The sequence below is a fragment of the Cucurbita maxima genome, unplaced genomic scaffold (genome assembly GCF_002738345.1).
Source record: "Cucurbita maxima cultivar Rimu unplaced genomic scaffold, Cmax_1.0 Cma_Scf00041, whole genome shotgun sequence".
NCBI classification, from domain to species: Eukaryota; Viridiplantae; Streptophyta; class Magnoliopsida; order Cucurbitales; family Cucurbitaceae; genus Cucurbita; species Cucurbita maxima.
Window position 1 is genome coordinate 1592696 of NW_019272057.1, and position 13003 is coordinate 1605698.

Here is a 13003-nt window from a genome sequence, read left to right on the forward strand (position 1 = left end):
AAGGGGGGGGGGGGGGACAAAATCTAAGGAAAAAGTAGCCCAACGTTTGCATCATTTTCACTTGGAGAAAAGGTGTGGACCCCTACAACACAAAATGGCCAAAAAAATAAAAAAATAAAAAAGAAAAAAATAAAAAAGTGGTAAAATGAAAATGTGTGGGAAGTATCCTCCTCTCCCTCTTGCTTTGTTTGCGTGCTGGTGTGGGTGTGATTACCACTTTTCAAGTAAATAAATAAATGATTCTTGAAAAATATTCTCTTTACTTTCTCCCTCCAATACTATGTGTAACAAACAATAACAGTGAGTCAAATATGTACATTAGTTATTTAATAAAAAAACATAACAAAGTATTATTATTAGTTATTACTTGGGGAAAAAAATGGGCATGGGCATGGGCATGTGTGTGGTATGGTATTAGATGTCGCACGTGCAAAAATTCCAGGGTCAGGGTCGGGGTCGGGGTCAGGGTCAGAGAGCTCAACGCAAGTTATTCAAAGCATGGCGAAGGCGGATTTATGGGTAAGATGGGAGGGGGGTGGGACCCTACTGCTGACCATTTTGTCGACCGTCAACCTCCCTTTATGACCAGGCACTCTCTTCCTTAGCCGACATTCAAGCACCCAGCTGTGTGCTGACGCAGGCAGTGACCCAAACGCCTAAACACCCTCTTCACGTGTCCATATTCCATTCGTCACTCCCCTCCTCACTTACCCCTAAACATTATTATTCATTTTTCCTTAATATATTACTTGGGATTAAAAAAACAGACCATAAATTATTTTATTTATTATTATTTTTAGATTTGATAATGGCGTGGCATGTGTGTTTTGGGTTTGGGTTCTAGAAGATAAGAAGTCACCGAATTGGTTATATATATCTCTCATTCTTCCCCCTCTGTGCTCACCCATTCCTGAACCCAGCCGCCGCTCGCTTATCGGAGTTAGATCAGATCCAGCAACACGCCCACCCACACGAACAGAGCGTAGAAGCAGTTCCAAAGCACCAATCCGATAGCAAATGACCGTAGCTGGGCTCGAGTTACCTCCAGGCTTCAGATTTCACCCTACTGATGAGGAGCTAGTCCTTCACTACCTCTGCAGAAAGTGCTCCTCTCAGCCCATCGCCGTCCCCATTATCAAGGAGATCGATCTTTACAAATACGACCCCTGGCACCTTCCCGGTATGTTTTTCTTCTTCAATTTCTCCTTTTATTTTCCTCTTCTTCTCTTTTCTTCCCTTTTTCAATTTTCATTTTCCGTTTTCATTCTCTAGAATTGGCTGTCTGTGGTGAAAAGGAGTGGTATTTCTTCTCCCCAAGGGACCGCAAGTACCCCAACGGCTCCCGCCCCAACCGTGCTGCCGGTACCGGCTACTGGAAGGCTACCGGCGCTGACAAGCCCATCGGCCGCCCCAAACCTCTTGGCATCAAGAAGGCCCTCGTTTTCTACGCCGGCAAGGCCCCAACCGGCGTCAAGACCAATTGGATTATGCACGAGTATCGCCTCGCCAACGTTGATCGATCCGCTACCAAGAAATCCAACAACTTGAGGGTAACTAACTCTTCACCCCATCTCTTTTCCGGTTTGAAATTTGAATTTGGTTGTTGATGGCTCCTGTGGGTTCATTAATTTTTGCAGTTGGATGACTGGGTGCTGTGTCGTATCTACAACAAGAAGGGATGCATAGAAAAGCATTACCAATCCACCGACGACAAGGCAGCCGAATTCCCAGACTTCGAGGAAGAGAAGCCCATTATTACGATGCCTAGCACCAGCAACATGCTACACCTCCCAATCCATGACAACCAATTGCATATGGACACTTCAGATTCGGTGCCCATAATGCACACCGACGACTCCAGTGGCTCCGATCCGGTGACATCGCCGGAGGTCACGTGGGATAAGGAGGTCCAAAGTGAACCCAAGTGGGGTGGAGGAGGAGCACCAGACTTTGACTTTTTCCAGTTCAATTACATGGATTCTTTCTCCATGACTGAGGACGATCCATTTGGAAGTCAGGTTCCGTTCCAGATGGACCATCTGCCGCCATTTCAGGATATGTTTTCGTGTTTACAGAGGCAGATTTAACCACCACCACCGCCGCCGCCGCCGTAAGGGCAGGACTAAGGGGTTGCATTCAACCCCATTGCCAGGCTTCCGCTTTCTACTATATATAACATAATATCCATATTTTTAGCAGATTCTTTGATGAACCCAAAACCAATATGCCCAAAAGTATTGTGATGTCTCCTTTTTTTGCTGGAATGAAGAATTTAGTTAGAAGAGAATTGACCGACCTCTGCTTCTAGAGTTGATGACCTTCATCCTCCTCGAGGCAAAACCAAGAGTCCTTATTCGAGCCCCTCTCATTCAAGCCTCGTATAATTCCAAGGCTGCCTGCAACTGCGACAAACCAAATGATGGTGCTGCTTCACCAGACATGAATGAAATCAAATTGATTTTTGTAATTCCAAAAGCAGAATTAATAAATAATGTCAGTTCCAATTCTATTACTACACTTGGTAAATCAATCCAAGTGTGTATTTCATGTTTTACATTACAAACTTGTTTGGTTGCGATGATTGTTGTGTGTACATACATTAGTTTTTAATACAAATTTTATCTATATCCTATTGCCAACTCCAAGGACTTCCCCTGGAACACTCCTTTCAGAATAAAATCTCTGATCATATATCTTCACAAGCTACCAACACTAGACTTGGGCACCCGATCACAGTTAGCAGTAGCCCATCCAATTGCTTGCTTCTCGTTGTTGTATACTACCATCTTATCTTGCATCGAAATATCTGTCAACCAAACCCCACACAAGATGAGGCTTCTTTTTTTCCCTTTTTCTCTTTAATAAAAGAATAATTTTGCATGGCTATGACGGCATTCGTTTATGAGAAATAACATGCAATGCATGCAAAATAACGTACGTACCACCAATGATATTGGAGTTCTCAAGCCCAACTTCACTGCCGTTCAGAATTCCCAAGCAAACATTCCCCTTGGACTGCCAATCCAAAACTTTAAGTTAAATCATTCAACTTATAAATCCAAACAAAATGTTAGTGAATCGTCGTTGTAGTTGTAGAGGCTTGGAGCTTACCGATATTATAAGATAACTTTCCGTTGGCATTTCGAACACTGCTTTGCTTCTTCTGCCACTGGAAAAGCTCAATGCCAATGGCTTGAAATATTTTCTCACATCACGTAAGCTTTTGAATGGATTCCGCCCTCTCCAGCAGAGCGGAAGCGTGTCATCATCCTTGGCTTCTCTTAGCGGTTTCCCAGTTAGTTCTCTATTCAACTACAAGAACAGTACCAACATGAACTAAAGAATCATTGAGAAAAAGAATCAAAGGTTTTTTTTACGGATGATTTACCAAAGATGTTATAATTTGATAAGCCTGAGCATTGAAGTATGTGTAAGAGCTTCCACTGTCAAAAACTACGAAGAGGTTTCTGAGTCCAGTACTTCTTCCATTGAAGAATAGGTCCCCAAACCCAGGGGAGTAGTGCTTCCTGATACAATCACATAGAGCATGTTTCGTGAGAACAGGAGTCAACATGAATCATAACAAGATAAATGTATGATCAAGGTAGGTTACTTACGGGTAGTCCCGTGACATGGGCGTCCAAGCTAAGCGATACGGATCATAAATATCATCCCCAAAGAAAAGATATCCTCCTCCTTTGCTGCTGAAACAGTGACCAACAACGTTACGGACAATGCCCTGATTGTGCAGCTGTGAAACAATGCTTACTGCTCCCTTTCCAAGGCCAAGTACTCCATCCATGGGGTGATAAGATGATGATCCAGGATTTTGATCATAACCACATCTGAGTGTAATCAAATGAAACAAAACTCAGTACTACAGATTCAAATAGCTGACACGCAGCTGACTCTACATGCATTTTATTTAACCACACAAACTGGAAACTACGGTTAGAACTTTAGCACACCGAATATAAATCTCTCGTACTATATAGTCTTTATTGATGACTGTTGAAAATACTAATCAGAATCATTCTGTCACGAAATCTAGTGCCTGTTGCTACCTTAATTATCTGGGTTCTTCATGAATACATGTGTTCCGTATTCAGCATAAGCTCTAGCTTTACATTATGCTATTCGTTGTGTTGCAAATATCAGGAGTTCGCCAAAAGAAAATATATGGCAGCATGAAAAGGTGTTTATTTTTGCATAGCTCTCATGTATGGTTTTAATTGGAAAACGCAAGGTTGGTTTATATTGCCAGGAACTCAACAAAGTAATTTGATTAAGAAGAATAACTGAGGCAGTCAAGCGGCTTACCCGAGGGTTAAACGGGGTCTAATTGGATCCCCATTGGTTAAGTTGAGAGGAAAAATATCCCTGACAAGGACTCCAAGAGACGAACCTCCATCTGCATACTCAACCTCGTAGTCACATTGATCTGGGTTCTCACATCTGTGGTCAATAGATGAGTGCAAGGACATACACAGAGGGTCCTTACACGGGACAAGATCGTTGCTTGGTTGATAGAGCGGATGAGGTGTCTGAAAGGGAAAGAAGGTCATCAATTTGATACATTCAATCTCAACTCTCAACACCAAAAGAAATGACAGAAGCAATAAGCATATCAAGAAGAAGAATATTGAAGAGACTTCAAATAAAACATACATTCAAAGATGTGAATTCAGATTACTTGTGATGAGAACTAACTCAACTGAAGCCGAAGGTGTAGTTTAGTAACTTTCTTCGTTAATTTGGTCATCATATTTTCAAGAATACCCTTGCAATGAACATTAACTGCTGAATCAAATAACAATTTACCTCAGTGCACTGCTGACATGGAGCGTCACATTGAAGCCAAGTGAGGTCACTACCGGTGTCAGGATCTAGAAAGTAAGGCTTTGGAGGCTGCCCTATAAAAAGGGTAACGTTATAGAACCTGAAAAAAGATACAAATTATATGATCTCAAACACATTGATGAAAAGAATTTTATGCTCTGATAGTAAAGAAAGTGAGCCTCAACAAGAACAGCGATATATATCTTCAAATGGGTCTAATTATAGAAACACTTCTTTTGGGGATGTGTTCCTTTTCTTCAAAATTAAAAAGCCATATTGAAAAGCACTCATAAATACACCTCAAACGCAATTGTACAGGAACAGAATAAGAACTTAGGGCAGAAAGTCAAAACATGGGAAACAGAGTCTCGTAGTCTCCTTAATTCCCATTTAACACGGGGGAAAAGATACATTAAGATAAGATTTGCAACGGCCTCCCAAACTCCAATTCCCATTCTTTCCAGGTTGTCACAATACACTAAGATCAACGACATGAATGTGATACTAAGAGGCATCACAATCACATTGAACTCCCTTTTCAGCCACTTCCGTACTTCGAAACAGTAGAGTAAAATCGAATTAGGAAAAACAAAAGCTGAAACATGGTGGAGCTGTGAGCAGAGTTGTGGCTTACCCATTTGGAAAGACGTTCCCTTGAAGAGGCAGCACAATAGAGGGTGAAGCAATCGAAGAGGATGCGGATGCGATCGGCACCGACAGAGTTGGCCTCCTCCTCTCCCATAGCTTATCCTTAAAGAAAGAAGAAGCTGAACATGGAGCCAAACAGCTTATGGAGGACACCATCAGCACCAATATCATCAATACCCCTTTCCCCATGATTTGACAATCGAAGCCTATATAAAATCAGTTTCTTTCACCCTTGCTGTGGGTTCGGGGCATCTCTAAGGGATGGAACCAAAGCTTGAAAAATGATTGATGGAATTTGTGGAGATTTGGTTGTGGTCTCTTGGGCTTGGACTTTTTTTTTCCTTTTCTGCTTTGTTTTGGGACCCGGATTCATATAAGCTTATTACCTTCCTTTTCCAAGGGTTACACTAGACCTTTTCTACCACAATTTCGGTTCTCTTATAATAAATATAGCCTTCCTATCCCGCCAAGAATCACATCTTTCTTTCGCAACATTTGCATGGATTTGTTTGTTATTCTTTTCCCCCGCTGAGGAGGAGACTTCACGAGAGGGATTCTTATTCTTTTCCTCGGGCCCTGGATGAATGATGGCATTTTGTTGAAGAGATCCTTTTATATTGCTTTGTGCCATACAAATCATTAATTGCAAGTAAAGGAAATCGAAAGGAACAACCACAAAAGTTCAAAAAAGGAATGGGCTGTCTCTTTAGCTTTTTTCAAAACGCATTCTTGCATGATTTTAGTATTCCTGTCTTGTAAAAGATAGAACACAATAGGACTCCCTACAATAAAAAGATGGGTAAAAGGGAGCGGGGAGGGCATTACATCAATGCTGTTAAGTGCTATTATTCCTGCTCGTAATCAAGCCACACAAAGTCCATAATTGACATTGAGCAATATTTAACTATTGAGTGGTTTAATGTCAGGACCACAAATAGCAAAGATCAAAATGTAACACACTTATAGAAAAATCAACGCTGCTATAAACTTTGAAGCTCATTGTCACAAAGCACAGTTGGTCTGCAATCAAGGTGAACACTAGAGATACTTCCTCGCAAGTGCACGAACTTTTGTGTCGAAATGTGAAGATGTGATGCGGGATCCAGGCAAGTAGAGGGGATTAAGTATAGTCTGCAAATTCACAAAGCCATTTAACATCATGAGCATTATCAAACTGACAATTGCCACCAAATGAATTCCCGTAGCAACAATAGAGAAAAAGAATTTGGAAGACAACAAGGTTCAGGTCACAGTCATTCATTGGAAACATGGGGAGTACAAAAAAGACCAGAGCCCATCAACTAACAAATGGTTAACCGACGTTTAATTGTCTTGAACTAATTAACTTTGATTTCATCCGATAGATGAAATTCAAGTAAATTTGATTTAAAGCTGAAAGACATCCAAGGAAATAAATTTTTTTATATACACATAACTGGAACAATTATCCAAAGTTTAATAACTTCAGTCGAAATTCTCACAAAAAGGTTGACAGTGGTGATAGAGTTTCCAAAAATTGGAAATAGTGTACTTATACATGCACATAACATAGGAAAAGAAGAGGTGAGGCTCTAATCAAATTTCCCAAGGACTTTCTAGGAAATTTTTTCCTGGAAAGAGTTTAATATCTTTGCTGTGAGAAAGTATGTACTACGGAAATTGCCAGGAATCAAGAGCTAAGTCTCCTTTTCCTTTCCTGTCAAATGGAATGGATAAATAATATAAAAATATTCCACAAAATTTAATCACTCTCGTCAAAATCTTTGCAACAACAATGTTACATCATTCACTAAGTTTCAAATATAGTACAGAGTAGACTAACGGAGACCAAACCAAAGTGTCAAACCTTTTATCTAATGTAGTGCTAAACGTGAATTAAAGGTTTTGAAATCCTAACTAGATGAAACTTACAAAACTTGATAGGAATACCAACTAACAGTGCACTAAAAAACCAAAAGAGAAAATAATAATAAATGAAGGAGAGGAGTCACAGAAGTTCTCGTATTGGAAACTCAATGTAGAATAATCAAGGAAATATTTAATTTCATTAGCAGAATAGCTGATTAAAGGCATACCATACATTGATTGGTAAATTTTTTCCAATGGAAAAGTACGTAGTGCTGGGGATGGGTGGTACTCCGGATCATACTATTATGACAGCAGATAGAAATCAGCAGAACAACAATTACACTCCCCTCTTGACACCACTTTCTTACTATTCAAGAAAGCATCAAGAATTCAAAGTTTGATTGGCTAATTGAATCATATATCAGGAGAAGATGACAGACAAGTTACCGGGAAATCTTTATCACTTACATTTTGTTCAATGTGATGTAATCAAGTCGAGCATAATGCTGAAGTACACTGTTAGAGGATATTAAATCTGGTATGTTCCAAACATAGCTTTTCTACAAATAGTTCTTTCAGCAATTAAATTATGATGATGAAATCTTATCTTTAACCCATTAGATTTTTTTTTTCTTCATATATCTGTGAGTGTCCGGACCCTCTTAGTGCACCTCAACAAATTCATGGGACAAACACGTAAATCCACTCGATAAATTATTAACAATATTTTGTAACTTTACTACACGATTTCAAATCATTCTATCGATTTTATTTCCAAAGCCAATTAATTTCCTTAGAAGAAATAGTTCACAATCCTGTGCTACAGAGACAATAATAACACATTAAAGGAATCTAGAGGAGCCATGAATCTGAGCATCCTGACACGACCAAACAACAAGGGATCAAAAAAATGAACCATCCTTGCCACCCCTATCTCAAGCTTCATGCAAACTCAAGATGACAACCTGAACTCATAACAAATCAACCACTTACTCTTTTTGATCAATATATACAGTTAAGACTCAAGGGATACAATTTATTTATTTATTTAACAACTGTACCATTCCAAATGTCAAAATTCAGTATATTTGAGGGAAAAGAATGAACTCTATCTAGTGGGATCTAATCAAATGAGGTACAGTTCACTCAACCTAAGTAATATACCATAGTAAATCAAGCATTAAACCTTCCAAAATAGCAATAATAATAATAATAATACCTAAGAAACATGTCAAACTTACCTTTATGTAAAGCTCGTGAACCTCTTGAAAAAAACTCTTGATTCCATCATCATTGCGAGAGTCATGAAGTAACATCAATCGCGTATGTAGTGAATAGTCAAAGAAAAACCAGAAAAGGAAATAATAGGAACTATAAACTGAATTTAATCTCTCAAATGTATATAGAATTCCAGAATCATAGTACAACATTGATCCCATTACAATGAAAATTTTTGCCTGCAATATCTTAAAAAAGGATTGGAACCGTTTTATCAGTATAAATACTTCAGTAATGCAATCGGGGTGGTGAGGGTATAGATTCTCGAGAACAAATATTGGACCGGGAAAAAGAGAGAAGGGCAATCATTAATTCTTAAAACCAGCATTCTTAAGACCAAAGACCAAAGAGGCGGGGGAAAGCTCTAGTAAAACTTCTATTAATTTAGAGTTATCTTTTAAAAGTGAATAAATTGATGAAATTTGACTCAATTCCCATCACATTGTTCCCGTAAAACCCCCCTCGATATTAAAGGATATGGCCAGCGGTTACATAAACAGACACCACCAGATCATTGAATCTATCGACTGCTTTCAAGAACCTGCAAAAAACGCACCAAGAAAAAGAATCTAAAGGGAATTTCAAAGGAAATAGAAGAAAAAAGAGGTATCTCGATGATCTAATAATAAAACTGAAGGAATAAGACCTCACATAGCACTAGTAGTCCATGCCAGGTCTTGAACAATGTCAAGGGACGCGTGCAATATAAATTGATGCAGCTGAGCAGAATCCTCTCTCTTTCATGTCAAGCCAAAAAGATAAGCGACCAATGACAGTCAAAACTAAAGTAATTAAAGAACCAAAATGAAATCATCTTTTTTTTTCTTTTTTGGCGATCTCGTGAAGGGAAAATGCGATCTAAAGTGAAACGATAGAAAATGAAAAAGAAGGAAATACTTTAGCAGCAGATCCGACTTCAGCTTCATAAATAGGGATGTTGTTCCTACTGACGATGATGAAACAAGCTGTGGTCGCCATTGCAGAGAAGCAATTCGAGAAGTTGCCGGCGGTGTAAGATGAGAGAGAGAGAGAGAGTTGAAGTGAGGGAGACGAGTTGGGTTGGGCTTGGGTATTTCTTTTGGGCTAACTAATTGCTAAAGGTGCTAACTTGCATGCAGATATGTTTAGATGTGTTATTATTTAGAATTTTCAATTTCTAATTTATCCCCAGTAGATTTTTTTTTTTTTTTTTTTTTTTGAGCTGATAAAAATTGTAAAACAACCTAGCATAATGAGTAGAGAAGTTAGGGATTTTAAAATAAAAAATGATAAATTTTAATTAAATAAAATATAATATAATTATAAGATAATTAGATACTAAACTGTATATTTGAGACCTAAATAATTAGATAACTTTTAATTATTAAGTGAGTGGTTTAATTCATTGCGCATCTAAATTATGTTAATAATGAATAAAATAACATATTTAGCATCTAAAATCATAAAAATTCTAATAGAAACAAAATTCCAAAAAAAAAAATGCATGAACTTAATAGGTCCAAAGTTTCACATCTTACTATAAAAGGGTTGAGACCATATTATAAAATTTGATTTATATATAGGGTTTAGTTGTGGAATATATTTTTTATATATAAGATTTAGTTGATAGCTTGTATTAATAGAAATGAATATTTGACTTTCTATCTCAACTTTATTTCTCATTCTTAATAGATCTAACAGATCAACTACCCAAAATTTATCTGTAGTGTCATATTCCAAGGACAACCACAAAACAGAAAGACTCAAAAGAGCGAAAAAAAAAAAAAAAAAAAAAACCCAAGTATCTTCTTCCTATTCCTATTCTATATTTTCTTCTTATTCTAGCTTTTTCATCGGAGGTGCCTCCTCTTTTTGCCTCTGAATCAGCTTCAGAGCTTCTCTTCCCTGACCTTCTTCTACCCTTCTCCTATTCTCTTCAAGCATCCTATCCACCTCTTCCCTCTCCTTTCGGGCCTGTTCCTGCCAAATGTTACATTCAACAACATAATACTTTAATTTAACAGGAAATATAGGCAGAAATTTCACCAAAAAGCGTGCATATAAGCATTAGTACGAGAGCTTATGCTCAAAGTGGATAATATCGTATCATTGTGGAGGTCCGTGATTCCTACACCTCCTAGCCATCCCCACTACCTTCCACTTCACCAGATTCACCGGATAGACACACCCCCTCATCCATGCCACAACAACCACTACTAGTCATGTAGGCAACATGGCAAAAGACATTAGTTTATGGTGTAAGCAAGCATGAGTACTGATGGAAATGGTTTGTCCAAACTGTATGATCGCAAACTGTATTTTTTATTACCCAAAGTAATCTCTCTCTAATACATATGATGAGTATCAATGTGCACTTGGAGTTGTACAACCATTAAATGTAGCAAAAAGAATAGGAAAGAAAATGGGTACCTCTTTCAGTCTTCCAGCCGTAAGGGCAGCTTCTTTCTCTTTCTCAAGTTGCAGATCAACGTCATCAAACAATTTCTTGCAACCTTCCTCTATTCGCCTCCGTATTTCTAATTTAACTTCTTCAGAATTTAACCTTTCAGCAACATTCTTCTGAATTAGTTCTTCCATCCTCCTACGTGCATCTTCTTCTAACTCCTCTTCTAACTCCTCCAACTCTGCCTTAGGCCTGTACAAGGCACTATGTCCATCTCATTTATTTAGTACATACGAAGCTTTGGGGCCAAGACAGTAAAATAAAGAAGACAAATGCACAAGGAATCATAGTGCTTCAGAAGTATGCTTACATTTTGTTTGAACCAAGAAGTGCAAGAAAGAAAGCGTTACAAAATGATGGGCCAAATCAGAACCAAGAAGTGCAAGAAAGAAAGCCTCAGAATGCGCATCTCTAACTGCACCACCTTTCTATTTATTTACAGTTGTTAGCCGTTTGAGAGCTAACTTCCATAAGCTCACTCGTATTTTGTTTGATTTAACTAAATATCTTCTACCCCTTTGTTCAACTGCTTCCATAAGCTCATTTGGTTGTGAAACGGTTGTGTTCTCTATCTTTGCAAACAGGCGTTTATACAGAGTTAAAGAAGGAAGTCTGAACTAAAGCATGGAAAGAAACGAAGGTAGGATTTGGGATGAATACAAATACATATGATTTTACCTCTAATGGTCAAATCCACAAAATTCCGACATATATATCATAATCTAATTTTTCTAACAAGTATACAGTTATGGAGCAGTTTTACAGTCTCATTGTGGTAGTGGGGGTAATGACCAAATCAGATCAATCACCTCAATTTTAACAGTCTAAATATTACTATAAATGTTCAAATTTAAACCCCTCAACTAGTCTGCTACAACGATCTGTTCATCTCTCTCTACCACCACGTTCCCTTAAAGATAGTGAAAGTGTTCCTCCTGCTCCAACGTTGTAATATGCAAGCGACATATTGTCCTTGACAAATCCCGGTTTTCCACTCAATTTTTGTTTGTTTGCTGGAAGCTGGATCTCACCCGCGATCTTCCCTTTTAAACTTCCAACACTTTCAGTTAAGGACTGGACTGTAATCTCAAGAACTTGACCTTTCAGATTTCCATCATCAACATTAGGAAAAGATACACTGATGCGAATGGGTCCCTGCCACCAAAGCTGTAATTAAGTTTCATATTTTAACTAAACATGTGTAAAGTTCATCAAATTTGAGCATTTCGTAAAGTTTCGTTCAAAAATATAGATAGAAACTTAGTTTTTTCACTTAATGATTTAAGTGCCTCTATGATGGTCTAGTGGACAGGGTTGAGGTTGTGAGGTCTTATAGACACGAATAAATGCTTTGTTTCTTCATTAATTTATGCTTAAGACAATCTTTAGTGGGTATGTTAAGAAACTAAAATTATAAAACAACTTTTTTAAACGAGTTAATGACCCTTGAGTCAAGCACGAAAAAAAATGACTGTTTTAGGGTTTAGGGTTTTAGGGTTTAGGGTTTAGGGTTCAGGGTTTAGGGTTCAGGGTTTAGGGTTCAGGGTTTAGGGTTCAGGGTTTAGGGTTCAGGGTTTAGGGTTCAGGGTTTAGGGTTCAGGGTTTAGGGTTTAGGGTTTAGGGTTTAGGGTTTAGGGTTTAGGGTTTAGGGTTTAGGGTTTAGGGTTTAGGGTTTAGGGTTTAGGGTTTAGGGTTTAATGTTTAGGGTTTAGGGTTTAGGGTTTAGGGTTTTAGGGTTTTAGGGTTTAGGGTTTTAGGGTTTAGGGTTTAGGGTTTTAGGGTTTAGGGTTAAGGGTTTAGGGTTTTAGGGTTTAAGGGTTTTAGGGTTTAGGGTTTTAGGGTTTTAGGTTTTAGGGTTTAGGGTTTTAGGGTTTAGGGTTTAGGGTTTAGGGTTTAGGGTTTAGGGTTTAGGGTTTAGGGTTTAGGGTTTAGGGTTTAGGGTTTAGG

General features: G+C 38.3%; 5 protein-coding genes across 6 annotated transcripts; 1 reads left to right on the top strand and 4 right to left on the bottom strand.

Annotated features, from left to right (window-relative positions):
* Nucleotides 1–885: 885 nt before the first annotated feature.
* Nucleotides 886–2509, top strand: LOC111469734 (NAC domain-containing protein 2-like). The gene is made up of 3 exons (XM_023115131.1): nt 886–1180; nt 1273–1550; nt 1638–2509. The coding sequence occupies exons 1-3, from the start codon at nt 1018–1020 to the stop codon at nt 2085–2087; spliced, it is 891 nt and encodes a 296-aa protein (XP_022970899.1). The 5' UTR covers nt 886–1017; the 3' UTR covers nt 2088–2509.
* Nucleotides 2482–5676, bottom strand: LOC111469733 (aspartic proteinase Asp1-like). The gene is made up of 8 exons (XM_023115130.1): nt 5474–5676; nt 4822–4939; nt 4321–4544; nt 3618–3845; nt 3389–3527; nt 3112–3312; nt 2943–3015; nt 2482–2806 (listed from the first exon to the last, which is right to left on the bottom strand). The coding sequence occupies exons 1-8, from the start codon at nt 5674–5676 to the stop codon at nt 2697–2699; spliced, it is 1296 nt and encodes a 431-aa protein (XP_022970898.1). The 3' UTR covers nt 2482–2696.
* Nucleotides 5677–6169: 493 nt separating this feature from the next.
* On the bottom strand, nt 6170–9692 carry LOC111469735 (transport protein particle 20 kDa subunit). Of its 2 annotated transcripts, none has more exons than XM_023115133.1 (5): nt 9511–9683; nt 9265–9350; nt 9093–9154; nt 8577–8662; nt 6170–6618 (listed from the first exon to the last, which is right to left on the bottom strand). In XM_023115133.1, the coding sequence occupies exons 1-5, from the start codon at nt 9589–9591 to the stop codon at nt 6526–6528; spliced, it is 408 nt and encodes a 135-aa protein (XP_022970901.1). In that variant the 5' UTR covers nt 9592–9683; the 3' UTR covers nt 6170–6525. The 2 variants fall into 2 exon arrangements, with proteins under 2 accessions (XP_022970901.1, XP_022970900.1); XM_023115132.1 differs by lacking the exon at nt 6170–6618 and adding an exon at nt 7210–7635 and having other exon boundaries at nt 9511–9692.
* A 602-nt stretch (nt 9693–10294) lies between these two features.
* LOC111469716 (uncharacterized protein At1g10890-like) lies at nt 10295–11376 on the bottom strand. Its single transcript, XM_023115101.1, has 2 exons — nt 11023–11376; nt 10295–10572 (listed from the first exon to the last, which is right to left on the bottom strand). Exons 1-2 carry the CDS (start codon nt 11188–11190, stop codon nt 10429–10431), a joined length of 312 nt encoding a protein of 103 aa, XP_022970869.1. The 5' UTR covers nt 11191–11376; the 3' UTR covers nt 10295–10428.
* A 565-nt stretch (nt 11377–11941) lies between these two features.
* LOC111469648 (probable splicing factor 3A subunit 1) lies at nt 11942–12223 on the bottom strand (the record flags this gene model as incomplete). The annotated part of the gene is made up of 1 exon (XM_023114982.1): nt 11942–12223. A coding segment is annotated over one exon (282 nt), but the record flags the coding sequence as incomplete, so codon positions are not given.
* Between the last annotated feature and the right edge of the window lie 780 nt (nt 12224–13003).

Coding starts and splice junctions, on each gene's coding strand:
- LOC111469734 (XM_023115131.1), top strand. CDS start 1,018: ATGACCGTAGCTGGGCTCGAGTTACCTCCAGGCTTCAGATTTCACCCT. Junction 1,181..1,272: donor CGACCCCTGGCACCTTCCCG/GTATGTTTTTCT, acceptor TTCATTCTCTAG/AATTGGCTGTCTGTGGTGAA. Junction 1,551..1,637: donor AGAAATCCAACAACTTGAGG/GTAACTAACTCT, acceptor TAATTTTTGCAG/TTGGATGACTGGGTGCTGTG.
- LOC111469733 (XM_023115130.1), bottom strand. CDS start 5,676: ATGGGGAAAGGGGTATTGATGATATTGGTGCTGATGGTGTCCTCCATA. Junction 4,940..5,473: donor GGGAACGTCTTTCCAAATGG/GTAAGCCACAAC, acceptor ATCTTTTTTCAG/GTTCTATAACGTTACCCTTT. Junction 3,528..3,617: donor CCCATGTCACGGGACTACCC/GTAAGTAACCTA, acceptor TGATTGTATCAG/GAAGCACTACTCCCCTGGGT.
- LOC111469735 (XM_023115132.1), bottom strand. CDS start 9,591: ATGGCGACCACAGCTTGTTTCATCATCGTCAGTAGGAACAACATCCCT. Junction 9,155..9,264: donor GCATGGACTACTAGTGCTAT/GTGAGGTCTTAT, acceptor CGTTTTTTGCAG/GTTCTTGAAAGCAGTCGATA. Junction 7,636..8,576: donor TTCACGAGCTTTACATAAAG/GTAAGTTTGACA, acceptor CTGTCATAATAG/TATGATCCGGAGTACCACCC.
- LOC111469716 (XM_023115101.1), bottom strand. CDS start 11,190: ATGGAAGAACTAATTCAGAAGAATGTTGCTGAAAGGTTAAATTCTGAA. Junction 10,573..11,022: donor CGGCTGGAAGACTGAAAGAG/GTACCCATTTTC, acceptor AACATTTGGCAG/GAACAGGCCCGAAAGGAGAG.